The 22,566-nt window shown below is 42.7% G+C and overlaps 1 protein-coding gene across 1 annotated transcript in view; it reads left to right on the top strand.

Annotated features, from left to right (window-relative positions):
- The window catches only part of LOC124110377 (UDP-glucose:glycoprotein glucosyltransferase 1-like), a 77,214-nt gene that overhangs the window by 7,604 nt on the left and 47,044 nt on the right, over positions 1-22,566 (top strand). Inside the window, exons 5-9 of the mRNA XM_048391288.1 lie at positions 1,269-1,381; positions 1,655-1,829; positions 13,422-13,518; positions 17,353-17,428; positions 18,014-18,114. Coding sequence (XP_048247245.1) covers positions 1,269-1,381; positions 1,655-1,829; positions 13,422-13,518; positions 17,353-17,428; positions 18,014-18,114 — 562 coding nt within the window. The remainder of the gene's footprint in view (positions 1-1,268; positions 1,382-1,654; positions 1,830-13,421; positions 13,519-17,352; positions 17,429-18,013; positions 18,115-22,566) is intronic.

Genomic DNA, 22,566 nt, shown 5'->3' with positions numbered 1-22,566 from the left:
ATAAGGGGCTGTCCACTTCTGGTTTGTCAGGTCCAGACTTGATTGTTGACAACTTGCCGATAAGGAGCTGTCCACTACTGGTTTGTCTGGTCCAGACTTGATTGTTGACAACTTGCCGATAAGGGGCTGTCCACTTCTGGTTTGTCTGGTCCAGACTTGATTGTTGACAACTTGCCGATAAGGGGCTGTCCACTACTGGTTTGTCTGGTCCAGACTTGATTGTTGACAACTTGCCGATAAGACTGTTCCACTACTGGTTTGTCTGGTCCAGACTTGATTGTTGACAGCTTGCTGATAAGGGGCTGTCCACTACTGGGAAACAACATTCACTGACCAATTTTCATAATAAGATTATTAGGCTTAAAAAAAGAAGAAGAATTAATTCTCAGGCAATGGCTTTTGAAAATATAGTGCGGACGGGCAGCCTTTTTTGGTGGGGTTGTTCACACTAGTATGTAATGAAATAGACAGTTGTGTACAATCAACCTTGGCAAGGGCCTCCCTACATAAATGTATTCCTTGATTAGTGAAATACTGGAATATGGTATTTGACTACTGTTGGACTAATACACGCATACAATGAGCTTTGATTTTATTTCACAATGCGAAAAGGTTATCAAGAGCACACAACAACAGAAGAAGCATGTCAACAAATCCGTACTGAAGTACACAAGTTAGTCCCGTTAATACCCTATCTGGCTATAAAAGAGTTCATTGTGTATCTGGACATACGTTTGTAATCCATTATATTTCTTTTCTCCAAGTTTTCATTCAATATTGTTTACATAATTTCGGCAAATCAAATCAAGTCACCATGAACTCACCTTGAAACGAACATTAGTCGTTAGAGATACAAAGTCTTCGGTCTTCCTATCAATTCCTTTCAAAAATTTCTTTTCAATTATGATTTTGGACATGACGTTAAGTATAACGGCAAAACAAGCACACACAGTCCTATTGCGTCCATGATCAGACCACACAACATGAAATGAGCAGTAAAGCAGTGCGCATGTAAAGGGAAGTAACTGCACTCTATATTGGATCGCATTGTTTTTAAGTATTGTAGCATTTGACTGCCAGGGCCATGTGTTTGAGACTCAGAATATTTAAGGATTTTGTTTTTGAAAATGCAAATATAAATGAAACGTGCGGCAGACTTTGTGATGATGCTGCGGTACCTGAGAATCAAGACTTTTTTTTAAGCCTTATATATTTCAAGACCAAAAGCTGTGACCTTCATTTCCTGAATCTGTCATTTATTTGCCCAGATTGCTGCAGAAGCTGATATGTTGGAGGAATGTGATGCCTTTGTTGATGTCCATGGCAGTAAATCATGTGACCCATCAAAACTTGATCAGCTCATCAAATCAGCAAAAGAAAGGTATTAAAATCTTGACTACTGGTTGCATTGACAGTGGAGTGGTGGCCCTGCAAACAGTACATCCTTTTCTTTCTGTCACATGAGAGTTGAAGGTTTTTTTTTTTTTACAAGAAATATCAAACATAGTTTTCAACAAACATTCTTTATTTCAACTTTAAGTTTAATAATGTTCCTTGCAAGGCTCTTTTTCTCAGCCTTTCAGTACATCCATATTGTCATGTTACTACAAAGTGAATGTATTTTCTTATGTGCCAAACATGTTGATGTTTGCAGACCCAAGCCTGCCGTGTACTCCTTCGACCACATCTACCCGGGCTCAGACCTGGAGGACACCACTGTCATACTGTATGCTGAGGTTGGCACTGAGAGTTTCACCACTTTCCACATGGCATTGTCGCAGAAAGCCTCTGAGAGGAGGATCAGCTATGTGTTGAGGCACTTCTTACAGGTAGTCTGTTGTTCACTTAACACTCTGAACAACAAGTTTTATGTTTCCTTCTACTTGTTGGTGTGAATCAGTCACATGTTTATGATCCTCTTTTTTATGTGTCGGTGGAACTGCCTACTTTCCTCATGTGTTGGGTAAAGCTTCCCCAGTGTCAGTAGAACCAACCTATATGAACATATAGTGCGTTACAGTAAGGAGAAGTTATGAAAATGTAGGTTGGGTTTCGAATTGGATAATTTGCATTCAGAGGTACAGTGATCCCTCGGTACAATGCTACCTTTGAGGTCCAAATAATTGATGAGTGTTAAGGACAATCAGCGGTTTAACCGAGGTCGAGTCGTAGGTGGTAGATGACCAACAAAACAGTATACATGCTCTGCCTACCTAACACGATCTTCGCTGCACATTTCAGAGTTTAAAAATGAAATGATTAGAATAGTAGTTGTTTATGATTCATAGTGTAAAAAAAGATAATTTTAAAACTTATCCCAGCTCACTCTATGCATTCCTCCTCCTTCTTTTGATCCCTTGCGTGGAAACGTCCTTGATCAAAGTTTACAGTTTCTAAACTTCATTTGCCCAGCCACCCATCCATCACCGTCACGACCACCCCAGTATCTTGGTCATGCACCTGGATCTCGTGCATCACACTGTCTCCGATCTGATCCATTGACTGCCTCATCATTCTTTTTCTTTTCGCCTCCCTGTGGAGACATACATGTCTTTTGAGAGAATATTTAGGCCTTTATTTTTCTCAAATTTACGTGAATTTTGGGGCACTAATTGCATATAAATATGGGTATCGACCAAGCCAAACATCCAGCCGGCATGAAATGCTGCCACATATTTTTGCCGGTGGATCCTTATAAATTATGCTGTGATTGTCGTGGAGTCTGTCAACCGGGTTTACAGTGTTTGGAATTCTCTCATTTGTCACAAGAGGCATTTACAGACTTTCTTAAAAAATGCCAGGAGAGAGGGACATTGACCGAACATGGACATTCTGCATCCAAGAAACCTAAGCGTGTGACCAATACTAGCAGTCCCCCAACTGTCAAATATGTGGTAAAGCAACCACCATCACCCACAATTATATCTACTGCATCTACTATAGACTCTAGCAAAAACCAGGCATTGACATTGCCTACTGAACAGTGAAAGAGTAGGACGCTCCAAGTGTTGACATTTCTCAGGTTGACATACAGCTAGTCGACTTTGAAGGGTCGACATTCTACAGAGAAGTTGACTTCGAACCACGATCGACCCTCCAAAAGTCGACATTCCACAGGTTGACATCCGGTGGGTCGACATTCCTCAGGTAGACATTCAGTGGGTCGACATTCTTCTGATCAACATTCTAGGGGTCGACATTCCAAGGAACGCACTCCTTCCAGTCGTAGATCTTGAGATCGACTGGATAAGGATCAACTTTCTACAGGTCGACTCTCTAAGGGTCGACATTCAGGTCACTCTCCTCAAGGTTTATCAACTGATAGATGCATTTGGCATCAACGTGTGGCATTGCGATGCTCTGGCCATATCATGGGAAAATCTCAACGCCTTTGGGTTTCCACCAAAAGATTTTGATCACGGTTTACTGGCCTGTGTGCAGGTGGTTCACTGTGTTGGTAGACCTCACAAGAGGAAACTATTATCCACTTCCCTTGCGAAGAGATTTTCTCCTTCAACCTCACTCCAGCCTACTACATCTATGGGCCTGGCTCATTCACAATGGGATTTCATTGCTAAGAACCAACTTCCTGGTCAACAGGCTATTCACTATCCTGGCTTTGGCCTCTATTCTACATCCCGAGGATCGCTAGGACATATTGCTTTATGCATATACCTGCAAGACTCATCCACCCAAGACATCGAATCCTCACAAGATGAGAGCTGTCGCATCTACCATGGCTCTACATAGCAACTGTTCCCTCAATGCTATCACTGAAGGATGTTTCTGGAAGTCTGACATGGTCTTTGCGTCCCACTACTTACGAGATATCTCCATAACCAATGTCCAAAGGCTACACTACTTTGGTCAGCTAGTCCTGGTTCAGCAATTTATGACAGCCTGTCAACGCAGATAAATTGCGAGTACAGTCACTGCAGTCGCACAGTTGTATCGTGTATAGTATGAATAAACAATTGAAAACCACTCCCTTTTGTTTATTATTATGGAGAAGCACAAAAAACTCATCTGTAGAGACCGTAAAAAAGTCTATCATCACGAAGTCGCCGGTAGGCGCGGCTGTTTCGACGGTGTCCCATTTCCATTTTCAGCCCACCTCTGATCAAGGATGTTTCTATGCAAGGGATCGAAAGAAGAAGGAGGAATTCATAGAGTGAGATAGGATAAGTAATTTTAATATACAATTTATTGTAAAATGTACAATTTTTTAACTTATCCTGCATTACTCCCAAATGCATGTACTGCTGTTTTCTGACAGAGAGACAAACTATGTGAGATCCAGCTGCTGAAGAATAGCCAGCACCCTCGCACAGTCGGCACATGACCCGGAAGTCATGATGTCACATCAAAACACATAACTGCTTTGTCTCCTCCATGGACGGACGTACTTTGCATCCCATGTTGTTCCCACCAATTTGTCTTTTTCCTGCCATTTTTGCGATTCACCCCATGGCCACGTACTTTCGTGTTATGCGTTTTGAATTCTTTATTTGGTTTGGGTAATACACTAAATTTATTTATTTTGTGATGGTGTGTTTAAAGCTTTGCTTTTTCACTACCTTTTTGCTGAAATGTTTACTCTCATAAACTTTTATAAAGTGAAAAGTTTTTGAGTTACATTGTGCTTCCCTTTGTGTGTTTGCCACATCGTTATGTTTTTGCTTCAATTTCAGACTTTATGCCTCTGGTCAGGGACCCATCCTTTCTGCATTGATTGTATGACGCCCTGTACTTTCACAGCTCAAGACGCCCCCGGCGCCTTGGTTTTCACGGCTCCTCTGGTGCCGCCGGTGCCTCTCTCGGCACCACTGGAGCCCTGGTATCTCAGCTTTTCTTGAGCGCCTTCTGGCCCTCCAGCACCTGCTATCCTCTACTCTACTTCAGCATCTGCTGTGCTGCCGGCGCCCTTGGCTTCCACAGCTCTAACAACGCCATAGATGCCATCGGCAATTGCCTCACTGGCGCCCCTGGCACTTCCTTCTATTACAGACTCTCATCAGTCTAAATCTTCACCACGGAGCGGCAAGGAGAAACCATGTCTTTTCGATCTCGTCACCGCTCCTCTAGCCTCTCTCCCGTACGCCATTGGGATCATGACTATAGTTCAGATTCCTGGTAAGGGATCTCTTCAAACCAGTAGATTTTGGCCCTGACATGGATAAGACACGTTATTTGGCCCCTACCGGCGCCCTCCCTTCCAGACACTTTATTGACCGTTCTCACCTCGGCACTAGATGAGGATTTTTGTTCTCCTTAACCCAATCGTTTGGAGCACCGTGCTTTAGGAGAGATGACCTGCAGGTTCACTCCTTTGATGTGGCTGTAGGAGCTCACATGTTATTGGAGCCAGTTTTTCCATGCGCTACCGGTGCTCTCGTAGAACCCGAGTATACCACTTGTTTGTCTACCACACAGTTCATTGGGATTGTCTGTGGGTGGAGATTGCACCCCATTTCCGGCTACAATGCGTTTTTCTTGGCTACTGTGCAGGGTGATTTACATGTCGCGTGTCAAGTATTCTGAATGTTAAACACCTCCGACCATGCTATAAGAATGGGAGCGGTTATGCAGCATTCAGGGGATGGAAAGATCACCTAACTTCATACGGTATGATCTTTCAGACTATGAAATTTTTATATCTTTAGACTTGGCTACTAGATACAGCATTGATTTTCTAATTCTACACATAACCGTTCCATCAACCTCTCTTGACTACATGCCAAGTATTGTGTTGCCTTCCTTCATCGTCGCCTCGATATAAGAATGAGAGATGGAAACAATCACATTACTTTGTGCAGTTTGACCTTTTTGACCAAAGATTTATATCTATTCAGATACAGATTATGTCTCTTCCCACGACAGTTCTGTCGCTCCCTGCTGACTACATGCGGAGTAACGAGGCACCTCCCTTCATCGTCACCTCGATATAAGAACGGGAACGCGTATCTCACACCTAGGGGATGGAACTGGTCACCTTACGTCTTCCAGTACCACAATTTTCCTGATATCTAATGGATATAGCTTCAAATTCCGACTAACCGGTGACGTCGATGCCTTGGCAGTCGGTTGAGGAGCGGGTTTATTTCGTCTACATGGGGTTTGGCATTGGTTTGCAGGCGAACACACTTTTCAACGTATTGGCCCAACAGGACGCGATCAGAGAGCCCAGTTGTTGACTTTTAAACTTGCATTCTTGTAGATGACCTCATCTACCATGGCTTCCCGCTCTCCCACTGCCGCTTCCACTTTGTCAGTGGCTAGTGCTTCTGGTATTGCTTCAGGACTTACCAGGTTGAGAGCATGTTCTGGCACACCCTCAGTCCAGGCCTGACATGGTGGCTCCCTCGGGTGGTAGCTCCACTCAGACGTGTTCACCTTGATCTGCCAAAAGATTGTCTCCCCCATCATCTCTTCGCCACATCCTTGAACTGCCATCCTACATCTCACCGGTGCCGGATCCGTCAGCTATGGCAGTCTACGCCCTCTGCGTTCCCTTGGGAGGTTTATCCGCGTATGCTTTTCCGCCTCCAACTCTCCTTCCCATGGTTCTTCACATGTTCCAGGCCCCTTGACAACTGATCCTGGTTGTGCCCTGGTAGCCGGCGAGGTACTGGTTTGTTGCCCTCTGACCTAGACCTTCCAGTGTGGCTCAACCTCCTGTTACACCCAAACACCGCATGGTTTCATATGCACACCTGGCGCTTCTGCCGAATGCCCTAGGAGCCAAGGGCTACTCGGCTTGAAAGGTCAAAGACTATTGCTTTAGCCTATCATCCGTCGACACAGGGACTGTATGTCGACAAAGGGTGTGTCTTCCAGGCCCTCTGCTCAGATAAACACCAGGATCCATTGACAGCGTCGCCGCAGTTTCTCACTGACTTTCTCCTGTTTTTGCACAGCACATGTTGGTTGAAAGGCTCTACCATCTCTACGTACCTGGTCGCCATTAACTTGCCATCTCGGTCGATCGGAGAATGACAAAAATTCCCGAACTCCACGCCTTCGCCCGTATCGTTTTGAAGATCAGTAAGCCAAGTTCTGACCACCTGTGTGGGATTTGTACATGGTTTGAACGTGGTACTCATGGCGTTGTGTGTCTTGGGCTGTGCTGGGACTTCATTGCCAAGAATCAACTCCCAGGACAGCCTGATTGATTGTGCACAGATAAGAGGGCTCTACTGCATTCCGCATTAGGTCAGTTCTAGTTTTTGGCTACCAGCCTCATTCTAATTTCTGTCACCTATTTGGGATTTTCTATTCGCATCGACTCTCGTTTCCTAATGACAGGAATGGTCGTAGATGTTCCGGTCATCAGTTGTATGTGGTGCAGGTTCATTGGACCTTGACAAGGGTTTATTATGGATCACATCTGAACGTTTGCCCACCGTCCGTGCCATCTGATATAGATGCATTAAGGAGTAATGCAGGTTAAGTTAAAAAAATTAGTAAAATCTAAATATGTTTTACATTTGAATACTTATCCTGCATTACGACGTGCCCTCCCTTTGCTATGCTGCCTCCCATAAAGTTTCAGATGTTGTGTTTAAAGCAGTTATGTGTTTTGATGTGACGTCATGACTTCCGGGTCACGTGCCGACTGTGCAAGAGTGCTGCCACTTCCAACTTTTCTTCAGCAGCTGGATCTCACACAGTATGTCTCTTTGTCAGAAAACAGCAGTAAATGTATAAAGGAGTAATGCAGATAAGTATACAAATGTAAAAAATGTTTAGATCTTACTAATTATCGAGTGTTATGCGCTTTCAAAGAGACACATCGTATCCCTTCAGCGAATTCAGGTGAACGAACTGGTCAATAAAAATATGAAATTTGTTATAAAACATCACAAGGCATGATGATTTACGATGTGAATTGTATTTCCTGCTCTCCAAGGCATTGTTTTATATGCAGAAATTAAGATTACCTTGTGTATTTTCACACACAATTTTGCCGAAATCATTATTGAATGAAATTTTTAATGAAATTAATAAAATATATTACAAACATATTTCCAGATAATTACATTAAGTAATACGTTACCACCGTTATACCGAGGCTGTTGTCCCCATCAACTCCTCTTATAGCGAAATCTTCCACAGAGATCTCAATCACCTCATGCAGCACGTGCGTAGCCACCTAGCTGCCATGTGACACCTTTCACTCTTGTCTCTTCTCTTGCCATAGCAAGACGTGTATCGACTGCTCTACTTGCGTTCTACGGTTTTCCCCCTACTGCCTATCCTTGGTGATATTTTTTACTGTTTCTTAGTCCTAAGTATACTGTAAATTACGGGGCATTCATTATACAGCGCTAAGAAAATTTTCCCGCCTTTTTTCGCTACTCACGGGGTGTGGCGTTGGCATTTTTTGTCTTCCTCCCACCTTCAGTGGTATATCGTGGGTTTTTTTTGCATCACCTATTAATATATATATATATCTATTATATGTATTTCATGTATTCGCTTTTATCGTTTGTTTTTCTTCGGAAAATCTACGTTTGTGAATATGTTTGGTGTGTGTGTTGTAACCATGTTTTGTCTTTGTTCAAAGAACAATGTCGGACATGGAAATGGATCTTTTGTCCAGCACCACTGCTGCGCCTGTCAGAAGTTTTTGTCTTCTCAGGATCCTCACGATCGTTGCAGGGTCCCTTGCGAGGACACCCGGTGCACCCAGTGTGAGGGTCTGGGGCCGGAGGACTTTGCACGATACAGGCGCTACGTGCGCTCTGCTATCACCCCTGAGGTGACCGGTTCGTCTGGTCGGGCAGCCCTTGCGGGCATACTCCCGTTATCGACTAAGGCCCGTGTAGCCATGGTGTATGACCTCTTTGAGGACATGCCACGGCCCCAGCCGGTACCCCAGGGAATCCACGGCTCTGTGGGTTCCTCCAAGGTTTTCGATAAGTCCGCCAACAAGGCTTGTCTCACGTCAACTTTGTCTTTGGAGAAAGCCTTCGCCACGGCCTCCAGTCGGGGACTCCCGTTACCTCCTCCATCATGGAGAAAGGGTTCGTTCCCGGTGCATGACCTGGCCTTCCCTGAGGCGGGTCCCAAGGCGGAGGCCCATGTGGAGAGGTTGGGTGTCCGGGCCCCACCTTCTGCTACAGTCACTCAAGCGACTTTACAGCAAATGGACGCCCTCTCTCGGCACTTCCCCCACGGACCGAGACCAGCGCATTTATAACTGTTTGATCGGTTTGAATGCAACCCTTGAGTATGTTGCCAGGGCTTCGGCCTTTCTTTCCGGCACGTGCCATTTCTTGAGGCGCCACCAACCAAGAGGTGCTCCTTTCGCAACCTTGGTTCAACAATCAACTCCCGTTGTTTGTATCACCAGTCCCGGACCCGAGGGCCATCGATCACGATGCTCTCGCGTTAGACTGGACGGGCATGGACGCTTATGCTTACCCGCCGACGGCGTTAATACCACTCATTCTAAGCCGGCTCCGAGGAGTTCGCTGTCGAATGTTACTGATCGCGGCCATGTGGCTGAACAGATCGTGGTACCCCGACTTGCTGGCCCAGGTCACGCAGTGGCCACTTCCACTGCCTGTGAGACCGGATCTCCTGATCCACCCTCACACCTGTCAGCTTCATCCAAACGCAGGGCAGTTCAATCTGCACGCGTGGATGTTGTCACCGAGCGTCTGAGGATTAAAAGTTTTTCTCGTAGGGTGTCTCGGGCATACGTTAGTATGCATCGTGATTCTACCCAGAAGGTGTATAATGCACGTTGGGCTATTTTCACGAAGTTGTGTTGTAAACATCACATTCATTCGCCAGATAAGGTATCTGTGCAGGTTATTGCTCGTTTCATGTCTCACTTACGAGAGACACGGAAACTCTCCGGGGGTTCCATTGCCAACTATGTCTTCTCCGTTGCCGGTGATTCGGGGTATTATCAAGGGTTTCCAGCAGCAAGATCTTAAAAAGGGCGGCTTTCGGGCACCAGCCTGGGATCTCTACTTAGTGTTTCAATCACTTACGGAGGCTCCGTATGAACACTTGAGTAGTGCTTCGTTTCGGCATGTGACTTGGAAAACAGCATTTCTCCTCTCCTTTGCCACGGCGGCACGAATGTCAGAAATACACACACTCGATGTCACCAATGTACGATTCGATAGGGGCGACGAAGGAGCGGTCCGCCTGGGCCTGCTCATGGGCTTCGTCGCTAAGAATCAGAAATTTGGCCAAATGGAGAGAGAATTCACTGTAAGATCACTCATAGAAATCTTACATCCTGCTGATACTGAGGACAGATCGCTGTGTCCAGTTAGGGCCCTTAAGTATTATCTTAAGGCTTTGAATGAACGCAGACAAGGGCATGACTGTCTGTTCATATCGTGTAACCCTAATCGAACTGCTGACATTACTCGCAACTCGATTGCGTTATGGCTTCGTTCTGTCATCAATCTGGCGTACCGGTCTTGGGGGTTACCAGTTGCGGGGTCAAACCCGCACGAGATTAGGGCCCTAGCGGCAACATTTGCCCTACACTCCAATATATCTGTTCACAGAATATTGCGAGGTTGTTACTGGAGTTCTGACTCGGTTTGGGCCAATCATTACCTCAGAAAGGTCTCTGATGAAGACGTGGAGGGTGTGCACCGTCTTGGGCCGCTGATCGCGGCACAAGCGGTCATCTAAGGGGTGTGCCCAGCGCAATTCGGAACTCCTCAGGCTTCAGACATTGCACGGTGGTCAATCTGGGTCCCGCAAGACAGCGGATGAGCGCGGCTTTCTGTGTGTTTCTTTATTTGGATTTGACAATTATGTACTTAATTGTCTGTCGTGTATTGCAACCTTGTAATGCATGCTTTCCAATATTGAATTTAGGTCACGCGCCTATTACATACGCTTAAGTAGGCTTGTTCTTGGGATATACGGTCCGAATGAAATTAATTTCCCTCTTTTCGACTGTTTAACCTGATCTTAGATTTAGCTCACACGGATACTGTGTTCTCATCCGCTGCGGTGATGAAATACCTATCCAGTGGGGCTGTTTGGAGTCACCAACCGTTTGGCAATAACGATTGAGCCTTATGCTTGGTATCCCTATATGGTAACGCCAAGCTGGGAGCATGCGCATCGAGTGCTTCCGCCTTGTTGTATACTATTGCTGGTCCGAAGGAACACGAGCAGTCAGGTTTTGGGTTGAAGGTGCTCCCCACCCCTACTGTGGTAGTCAGCCTCGGTATAACAGTGGTAACGTATTACTTAATGTAATTTGTAGAATTTTCCTATCAAGGATATTCTATAAGTAATGTGTTACCACTGGGCTGCTGCCCGCCCGTCCGTCCCCCGAGCACTTGCTCTCACAAGAGACAAGAGTGAAGGGTGTCACATGGCAGCTAGGTGGCTACGCATGTGCTGCATGAGGTGATTAAGATCTCTGTGGAAGATTTCGCTATAAGAGCAGTTGATGGGGACAGTGGTAAAGTATTACTTATAGAATATTCCGAAAAGGAAAATTCTACAAAACAATGAATACCTTTTTATAATCAGATAGTATAATAACTGGATTAAATTGGGTTCTTCATTTCGGACTTGTTGACTGGTATTTCTGGTGTGACGTAATCGCGGTGATCAGCTGATAATGTTTTATCGTGTCATTGGAAAACTTGAGTTTATTAAAAATGTAAGTAAAATTTGGGAGCCATGCTTTACCGTATGCTATAACCGAGTTAGCGCTATATTAATGAGCGCAATAGCGAAGGGAACACTGTATTTGTGTTCAAATCTTTACACCAAGAACTAAAAGAGCATTCCCACTGTTTAAAGTGCATCTGTGTCTGTATGAATGAATGTCTGTGTGAAGACTGTAGTCTTACATTGCATCTGTGACTGAATGAAGGAATGTCTGTGTGAAGACTGTAGTCTTACAGTGCATCTGTGTCTGAATGAAGGAATGTGTGTGTGAAGACTGTAGTCTTACAGTGCATCTGTGTCTGAATGAAGGAATGTGTGTGTGAAGACCGTAGTCTTACAGTGCATCTGTGTCTGAATGAAGGAATGTCTGTGTGAAGACTATAGTCTTACAGTGCATCTGTGTCTGAATGAAGGAATGTCTGTGTGAAGACTGTAGTCTTACAGTGCATCTGTGACTGAATGAAGGAATGTCTGTGTGAAGACTATAGTCTTACAGTGCATCTGTGTCTGAATGAATGAATGTCTGTGTGAAGACTGTAGTCTTACAGTGCATCTGTGTCTGAATGAAGGAATGTCTGTGTGAAGACTGTAGTCTTACAGTGTATCTGTGACTGAATGAAGGAATGTCTGTGTGAAGACTGTAGTCTTACAGTGCATCTGTGTCTGAATGAAGGAATGTCTGTGTGAAGACTGTATTCTTACAGTGCATCTGTGTCTGAATGAAGGAATGTCTATGTGAAGACTGTATTCTTACATTGCATCTGTGACTGAATGAAGGAATGTCAGTGTGAAGACTGTAGTCTTACAGTGCATCTGTGTCTGAATGAAGGAATGTCTGTGTGAAGACTATAGTCTTACAGTGCATCTGTGTCTGAATGAAGGAATGTGTGTGTGAGGACCGTAGTCTTACAGTGCATCTGTGTCTGAATGAAGGAATGTCTGTGTGAAGACTATAGTCTTACAGTGCATCTGTGTCTGAATGAAGGAATGTCTGTGTGAAGACTGTAGTCTTACAGTGCATCTGTGACTGAATGAAGGAATGTCTGTGTGAAGACTGTATTCTTACAGTGCATCTGTGTCTGAATGAATGAATGTCTGTGTGAAGACTGTAGTCTTACAGTGCATCTGTGTCTGAATGAAGGAATGTCTGTGTGAAGACCGTAGTCTTACAGTGCATCTGTGTCTGTGTGAATGAATGTCTGTGTGAAGACTGTATTCTTACAGTGCATCTGTGTCTGAATGAATGAATATCTGTGTGAAGACCGTAGTCTTACAGTGCATCTGTGTCTGTGTGAATGAATGTCTGTGTGAAGACTATAGTCTTACAGTGCATCTGTGTCTGAATGAAGGAATGTCTGTGTGAAGACTATAGTCTTACAGTGCATCTGTGTCTGTGTGAATGAATGTCTGTGTGAAGACTATAGTCTTACAGTGCATCTGTGTCTGAATGAAGGAATGTCTGTGTGAAGACTATAGTCTTACAGTGCATCTGTGTCTGTGTGAATGAATGTCTGTGTGAAGACTGTAGTCTTACAGTGCATCTGTGTCTGAATGAATGAATATCTGTGTGAAGACCGTAGTCTTACAGGGCATATGTGTCTGAATGAAGGAATGTGTGTGAAGACTAGTCTTACAGTGCATCTGTGTCTGAATGAAGGAATGTCTGTGTGAAGACCGTAGTCTTACAGTGCATCTGTGTCTGAATGAAGGAATGTTTGTGTGAAGACTGTAATCCCTACACACTTTCTTCACAGAATCAGTCAGATTCCAAAGTCCGCCTGGCAGGTTATGGTCTGGAGCTGGCCATCAAGAGCACGGAGTACAAGGCCAAGGACGACACCAAAGTGGAAGGTAGGCTGGGGAATCAGTATCAGTGTTAAATTCCGGTCCCGGAGAATACCATTATAAACTTGATAGAATCACCAGCAGGGCTTTCTAAACCAATCACTAATAGGATTAGACTGTACACAGCCCCTAATATCAAGTCAGTAGTGTTATACTGGTAAGAAGACTGCCTCGGTGGTCTAGTGGTACAATATCTGCCCGTAGGGGGGAAGGTCGGGAGTTCGTTTCTCGGCTGTGTCATACCAAAAGACGTTAAAAGATGGTACTTGTTGTTACCCTGCCTGGCAATCGGCAATAAGGGGCTAAAACGAGGACTGGTCGGCTAAGAGTCAGTATACTGTGTCTGAGTGGGGTATTCATTGTATCTCAGTGGGCTAGCAATATAGAATCAGCATTAGTCCGGACTAGTACAAACAGCCACACATCAGGTTAAACCCCATTTCAACTCGCCTAAACTTGTAAGATTTAGCTACTGAAATGACACATGTAATTGTGTTTATATGCTTAATGCTGCTTGTGTTGTTTGTGTGTATATGTTGTCGTGATATGTGTCCTTGTGATGTGTCTAATGTGTGTCCTGTTTCTGTAAGCCTCGGGAGTTCATGTGTCGCATGCAGGTATGTATTTATGTATTTATGTATGTATGCTGGTGGCTGGATCTCCCAAATCACCTCTCAGTACTGCCAGTAGTAGAACACACCCTCTAGCAAATGTCTAGACAGACACTTCTTGCTGAAGTAACCCACAGGATCTCAGTATTCTACATATGCCCAAGCTATACACAATGTAATCTGTCAAATAGCATGGGGCAAGCGCCCTTGTGACTCAGGAACAGAATGTGTCCTTGTGACTCAGGAACAGAATGTGTCCTCGTGACTCAGGAACAGAATGTGTCCTCATGACTCAGGAACAGAATGTCTCCTTGGGACTCAGGAACAGAATGTCTCCTTGGGACTCAGGAACAGAATGTCTCCTTGGGACTCAGGAACAGAATGTCTCCTTGGGACTCAGGAACAGAATGTCTCTTTGGGACTCAGGAACAGAATGTCTCCTTGGGACTCAGGAACAGAATGTGCCCTTAGGACTCAGGAACAGAATGTGTCCTTGGGACTCAGGAACAGAATGTGTCCTTGGGACTCAGGAACAGAATGTGCCCTTAGGACTCAGGAACAGAATGTGCCCTTAGGACTCAGGAACAGAATGTGCCCTTGGGACTCAGGAACAGAATGTCTCCTTGGGACCCAGGAACAGAATGTGTCCTTGGGACTCAGGAACAGAATGTCTCCTTGGGACCCAGGAACAGAATGTCTCCTTGGGACCCAGGAACAGAATGTGTCCTTGGGACTCAGGAACAGAATGTCTCCTTGGGACTCAGGAACAGAATGTCTCCTTGGGACCCAGGAACAGAATGTGCCCTTGGGACCCAGGAACAGAATGTCTCCTTGGGACCCAGGAACAGAATGTGTCCTTGGGACTCAGGAACAGAATGTCTCCTTGGGACTCAGGAACAGAATGTCTCCTTGGGACCCAGGAACAGAATGTCTCCTTTGGACTCAGGAACAGAATGTCTCCTTGGGACCCAGGAACAGAATGTCTCCTTGGGACCCAGGAACAGAATGTCTCCTTGGGACCCAGGAACAGAATGTCTCCTTGGGACCCAGGAACAGAATGTCTCCTTGGGACCCAGGAACAGAATGTGTCCTTGGGACTCAGGAACAGAATGTCTCCTTGGGACTCAGGAACAGAATGTCTCCTTGGGACTCAGGAACAGAATGTGCCCTTGGGACCCAGGAACAGAATGTCTCCTTGGGACTCAGGAACAGAATGTCTCCTTGGGACCCAGGAACAGAATGTCTCCTTGGGACCCAGGAACAGAATGTCTCCTTGGGACCCAGGAACAGAATGTGTCCTTGGGACTCAGGAACAGAATGTCTCCTTGGGACTCAGGAACAGAATGTCTCCTTGGGACTCAGGAACAGAATGTCTCCTTGGGACTCAGGAACAGAATGTGCCCTTGGGACCTCTAAGATGAAAGATGGGGAACGGGTGGTTGTAGTGTATGGCCATTGGCCACCACTGATTTTGTGTATCTTTGCTCCCATTGTTTTTAAATGTTTAATGTTAGCAGATTTTCCTCTGCTGGTTTGGGGAATATCATGTTTAGTCCACCCTTGATACCCTCCTACCCTCTTCACTATGTGTTACTAGGGATGTCTAGATTCTGGTATTTCTGTGGTTGCTTTTATTTAGAAATGTTTTTTCATTAATACCATGCATAACAGGAAGAGTTTTTCTTCAAATCCTCAGTGTTTATATTTTTTCATGCTGTGATATGCTATTCATTGATATCTTTTTGCACGTTATTTATATCATTCCCCCAGTGGCTTGTGCATTGTGTATACCACATTTACCAGGTAACATCACACGCTGGACAGAGCTACAGGTACCTTGCATATATCCCTAAACTACGTGGTGCGGAATTACCTAGTGTAGTTTTTTCAGCTTGGGTACCCAAATATTGTTATTTACTTTCTTTGTTTGTTGTATAACACTGCACACAGCAAAATTCCGACAGTCTATAAATAATTATGTCTGGACTACTTGTCCATCATGTCACATGGTGGGTGCCACAGTGTACTACTTGTCCATCATGTCACATGGTGGGTGCCACAGTGTACTACTTGTCCATCATGTCACATGGTGGGTGCCACAGTGTACTACTTGTCAATCATGTCACATGGTGGGTGCCACAGTGTACTACTTGTCCATCATGTCACATGGTGGGTGCCACAGTGTTCTACTTGTCCATCATATCACATGGTGGGTGCCACAGTGTACTACTTGTCCATCATGTCACATGGTGGGTGCCACAGTGTACTACTTGTCCATCATGTCACATGGTGGGTGCCACAGTGTACTACTTGTCCATCATGTCACATGGTGGGTGCCACAGTGTACTACTTGTCCATCATGTCACATGGTTGGTGCCACAGTGTACTACTTGTCCATCATGTCACATGGTGGGTGCCACAGTGTTCTACTTGTCCATCATGTCACATGGTGGGTGCCACAGTGTTCTACTTGTCCATCATGTCACATGGTGGGTGCCACAGTGTACTACTTGTCCATCATGTCACATGGTGGGTGCCACAGTGTTCTACTTGTCCATCATGTCACATGGTGGGTGCCACAGTGTTCTACTTGTCCATCATGTCACATGGTGGGTGCCACAGTGTACTACTTGTCCATCATGTCACATGGTGGGTGCCACAGTGTACTACTTGTCCATCATGTCACATGGTGGGTGCCACAGTGTTCTACTTGTCCATCATGTCACATGGTGGGTGCCACAGTGTACTACTTGTCCATCATGTCACATGGTGGGTGCCACAGTTTACTACTTGTCCATCATGTCACATGGTGGGTGCCACAGTGTACTACTTGTCCATCATGTCACATGGTGGGTGCCACAGTGTTCTACTTGTCCATCATGTCACATGGTGGGTGCCACAGTGTACTACTTGTCCATCATGTCACATGGTGGGTGCCACAGTGTACTACTTGTCCATCATGTCACATGGTGGGTGCCACAGTGTACTACTTGTCCATCATGTCACATGGTGGGTGCCACAGTGTACTACTTGTCCATCATGTCACATGGTGGGTGCCACAGTGTTCTACTTGTCCATCATGTCACATGGTGGGTGCCACAGTGTACTACTTGTCCATCATGTCACATGGTGGGTGCCACAGTGTTCTACTTGTCCATCATGTCACATGGTGGGTGCCACAGTGATTCTGCAGTAACCATGGTAACCGACTAATGGTGTTTCTACACAGGCCATGCTGGGGGTGAAAGCAGCCATGCAGAGGATGAGGAGGAGGATGTACAGGGCTTCATCTTCAACAAACTCAAGTGAGTCAAAGCACAAGCAGACGTTAAGGACAATTATTTTGGGAAAGATATCTTGTTTTGTTGATTGGAGTTGAGTATGGGATGAGGCTAAATGTCTCTCTGAAATGTTTTTCTTCTTTGGTTAAATGCTAAAACCAAAATTGTGGAATGTGGAAACAAGTTTCTCTATTTTAGTGATCAGACCTATTGTATCATTGGACAATGGATTATTGTCTTGATTGGACAAAAGGATCAGTCTCATTGTGATGTATTCGGGACATCTATGAAGTACTGAACAATGTTTGGTGCATGGTGCACCACACATGCACAGTGAACCTGACAGACTTACTTTAGTAAGACAAATTATCATTCAATCCCAGTACCCCTTTGTAATGAATGTTGGTCAACATTATGCTAAAACGTTGTCCCTTCCTAAACAGTCATGGAAGATGCGGTTTAAATTGACTTATTCCTCCAGACCTGCTTCAGTATAAAGCATAAACTAGTTCATAATGCCTCTATGTCCTGTTATTATTGTGAACTGGTATATGTGTTGATGACATCACAAATGACCATTGCTTTATATATTAAGTTCTGTTTCAACAGAAAATTGCACCCAGAATTGACAGACAATCTGAAGGAATTTCGGGACCATCTGATTGACTCGAATGTAGAGTTAGCTCCCCTTGATGTTTGGCAGTTGCAGGGTGAGTGGTGTTTAGCTGCAACACATGTGATATGAACTGTACTGCCAACCTCTAATCACATTGAAATAGCCAAAGAGCTATCAACTAGGTATCATCAGCAAGCTGAGATAGATCCATTCTCCCACAAGGGTTCTAGTTATATAGAGGATTAACAACTGTGTTCGGTTGTTACCGAAAAATCTACACACGAGTGATTAATCTGTTACGATTAGAACGAGGCTTTGCCGAGTTCTAATTGTGGCAGATTAATCACGAGTGTGTAGATTTTTCGGTAACAACCGAACACAGTGGTTAATCCTTTTTCTCCCATAACAATACGCCATAAAAATCAACTCGTAGTTGAAGATTTCCAGTGTTTAGTAACCACTCGGGATTCCCCCCAGCCTCGTTTTCGAATATGCTCAGTGAGACAACTGCACCAAAAACAGGTAAAAAGGATCTAGCAAAGACAACCCACACGAGTTTTCCCGTGACAGGGAAGCCACTTGTTAGCATTCATGTTATATTTTTTGTTAACTAGTAAAAGCTGATGGGAGTAACGGTTTGAGAATTAGTAATGTGATTTGATATTTGTTAATTGTTTTGGATTACTCGGCCCATAACTTTATTTGCTTAAGTCTCATCGTGACTATCATTCTCAATGCGCAACACTAAATAGGCCCACCTTTTTAGTGTGTGTAAATATGTTATTTGTTTATTTGTTGGCTAGAAACAAATGTTATTAACCCAATTAAGAGGAAATTAAATATTGTCTTAAATATTGTGAAATATTGTTAACGAAAAACAAGGGCCCAAGGAACTGTCAGCAGGACTGATCAGGCAAGATTCTATAAATACCAACTCAGGCAACTAATCAGCTGATTAAATCTTCCCAAATCCATCAATGGATTGTAATATTTTTGGACGAATTTTCCTCTTTAAAACTAATTTTACAGTGAATAATTTAATATGTAAAATGATGATTATTTCATGTCGTCTTTTTTTTGTTGTTTTTTTGTTCCTGAACATAGTGAGCACATGTGTTTTTATTAAAAATAAAAAAATAAAAACTTATTCAGTGGACAATTTTTCTTTTGAACATAATATTTAACATCATGACACCAAAAATGTTACTAAATGAGTCATCTAATTTCCCCATATTTGTGAATAAATAGAATGTGAATTTGACAAGCACAATAATTTATTGTGTGTGAAACATAAATACATAGGATATATGTAAACAATAACAATAACAGTTACCTCCAAACTTTATTCTTTTGTTATTTTATCAGATTAGAAGTTAAGACTTACTGATAATAGGTAATTTAAAATTAACATTTTCTTCTTTTTATCTTCATGAAAACAAGACATAATAATGAATTTGTATTTTAGTGACCTGTTCATATGTGATTTTTTTTGTAAATAGTATTAAAATTAAAATTAGACATTGCTAAAGTAAAGAAATGAGGTTTATGGTAAAATGTTATAAGAGGACCTCTTGTTGGTCATTTCTACATCACCCATAAATTTGAGTTTTTCTTTACTTACTATGTTCTGAAAATTTACACATTAGAATAATTTAAGGTCTCTGATTAAAAAAAGTGACACAGCTTTCTACTCCCAGGCAGCCAATTAGATTATGTGAAAAAAATATACCACTGTAAACCTTGTAATGGGAGAATAATAAATAAAAATACATTTCTTATTTTGTCATATGTCCAGTTTATCATCCCAAGAAATGCTAAATAATTATCATTAAAATTAAGCTAGCTATGCATTTTGGGGCAATTGCATTATTAAAGAAGTGTTTCTTTCAGTAAACATGGTAAATAATTTATCTTTGGTTTAAAGAATATACTTGAGACAAACATAATTCTACATGTCGAATACTCTGTATTGTCTGTTAATTCTGAAAATAATTAACTGTGATATAGAGTTTCTACCTAAAACTAATAATATGAAATTAATTTTGAGATTATTTCATCTTATCTAAAATACAAAATATATTTTAAGATGCATAAATGTACATCATTGATGAAAAAAAAGGAATATTGTCTTTATCTTCATCATTTTGTCGGCTCCCTATAAGAAATCAAAATAGTTAAGAAAAAATATAAATACATCTATTACTTTCTTTAGTTTATATAGATTTAGGTATGACTTAATACATTCAAGTTTAAACGGGGTAATGTTGTTTTTTCATAATGAGTTTCTTAATTGTCCTGAGATAGTATGTTTAAATAATTTAAGTCTTCATGTTTAAAAAACACCAAATAATCATAGGCCAAAATACATTAATTATATTGATCTGGATAAACTCCACCTGTTGAAAGGGGAAACAACTGCTGTGGTTGCAAAACATCTTGGAATGGTCCGTCCGGCAAAGATTGATCGTTTCCTGCATTAAAATTGAGTATTGCTTTAGATCCAAATTATCTGAGTGTTTATTTTCTTAAAATATAAATTTAAGTCTCGATTATTTTAATATAACTTCGAAATATGTATTTGATCGATCGGCTCTAGATCAACACTTCGTTATAACGTGACATTTCTTACGTGGATAATAGTTATTTTAAAAAACAAAAAAACAACAATATGGTTTGTTTCACTATTTCATCGGTATTTTTAGATGAATTTATTAACTGTTTCATTAGCTTTGTTATTAGCCTTGAAAACGCCCAGTAAAGAATGTACCGGATTTGCTCACCTGGTCCCGTAATATCGATGTGGTATCTCCCTTCAGTTACCGTCTTCTCATTCTGCAACTGAATCTGGTACATTGGGAAGCTGAAATTCTCTGATATATCTCCACATATCACACCCCATCTTCCCCCACAAGTTTTCTCTCAGGCACTAACTTTTGGAGATGGAAACATCGTCTCCACGGTAATGTTTTGCCAGCTGGGGATTTCCTGTACTAGACGACCTCGGGTATCCCCGATTCGAAAATAGTGCCGTCAGTTGTTTTTAGCCAGCCAATCAAAACGTGATGACACAACTCTCCACTCTCAGCCAGCCAATCAGATTGGGTGAAAAAAAATAAACCACTGCGAATAAACCACTGCTGGCGATTGAAGATCAAGCCCTGTTATGGGAGAAACTCAGTGATCACCCTTGTGGGTAGCTTGTTTATGCAGGAGGGAAGAAAGTTACAAAGATTTCATTAAGTTACTACATTTGGAAACAAATATAGTAGTTGTGGGTATTTAGTTTCTAAGTAAAACCAATATAATTGTTAAATGGTATGATGTGAGTAATGGTGTTGTGTCTGTATGATGTGAGTAATGGTGTTGTGACTGTATGATGTGAGTCATGGTGTTGTGTCTGTATGATGTGAGTAATTGTGTTGTGTCTGTATGATTTGAGTAATAGTGTATGTCTGTATGGTGTGAGTAATGGTGTTGTGTCTGTATGATGTGAGTAATGGTGTTGTGTCTGTATGATGTGAGTAATGGTGTATGTCTGTATGATGTGAGTAATGGTGTTGTGTCTGTATGATGTGAGTAATAGTGTTGTGTCTGTATGATATGAGTAATGGTGTTGTGGCTGTATGATGTGAGTAATGGTGTTGTGTCTGTATGATGTGAGTAATGGTGTATATCTGTATGATGTGAGTAATTGTGTTGTGTCTGTATGATGTGAGTAATGGTGTTGTGTCTGTATGATGTGAGTAATAGTGTTGTGTCTGTATGATGTGAGTAATGGTGTTGTCTGTATGATGTGAGTAATGGTGTTGTTTCTGTATGATGTGAGTAATGGTGTTGTGTCTGTATGATGTGAGTAATGGTGTTGTGTCTGTATGATGTGAGTAATGGTGTATGTCTGTATGATGTGAGCAATGGTGTTGTGTCTGTATGATGTGAGTAATAGTGTTGTGTCTGTATGATGAGAGTAATTGTGTTGTGTCTGTATGATGTGAGTAATGGTGTTGTGTCTGTATGATGTGAGTAATAGTGTTGTGTCTGTATGATGTGAGTGGGATGTGTTGTGTCTGTATGATTTGAGTAATGGTGTATGTCTGTATGATGTGAGTAATTGTGTTGTGTCTGTATGATTTGAGTAATGGTGTATGTCTGTATGATGTGAGTAATAGTGTTGTGTCTGTATGATGTGAGTAATGGTGTATGTCTGTATGATGTGAGTAATGGTGTTGTGTCTGTATGATGTGTGTAATGGTGTTATGTCTGTATGATGTGAGTAATGGTGTTGTGTCTGTATGATGTGAGTAATAGTGTTGTGTCTGTATGATGTGAGTAATGGTGTTGTGTCTGTATGATGTGAGTAATGGTGTTGTGTCTGTATGATGTGAGTAATTGTGTTGTGTCTGTATGATGTGAGTAATGGTGTTGTGTCTGTATGATGTGAGTAATGGTGTATGTCTGTATGATGTGAGTAATGGTGTTGTGTCTGTATGATGTGAGTAATTGTGTTGTGTCTGTATGATGTGAGTAATTGTGTTGTGTCTGTATGATT

Source organism: Haliotis rufescens, unplaced genomic scaffold (genome assembly GCF_023055435.1).
Source record: "Haliotis rufescens isolate VD_foot unplaced genomic scaffold, xgHalRufe1.0.p SCAF_9, whole genome shotgun sequence".
NCBI lineage: Eukaryota > Metazoa > Mollusca > Gastropoda > Lepetellida > Haliotidae > Haliotis > Haliotis rufescens.
This window is presented reverse-complemented; position numbering and strand designations above follow the sequence as displayed.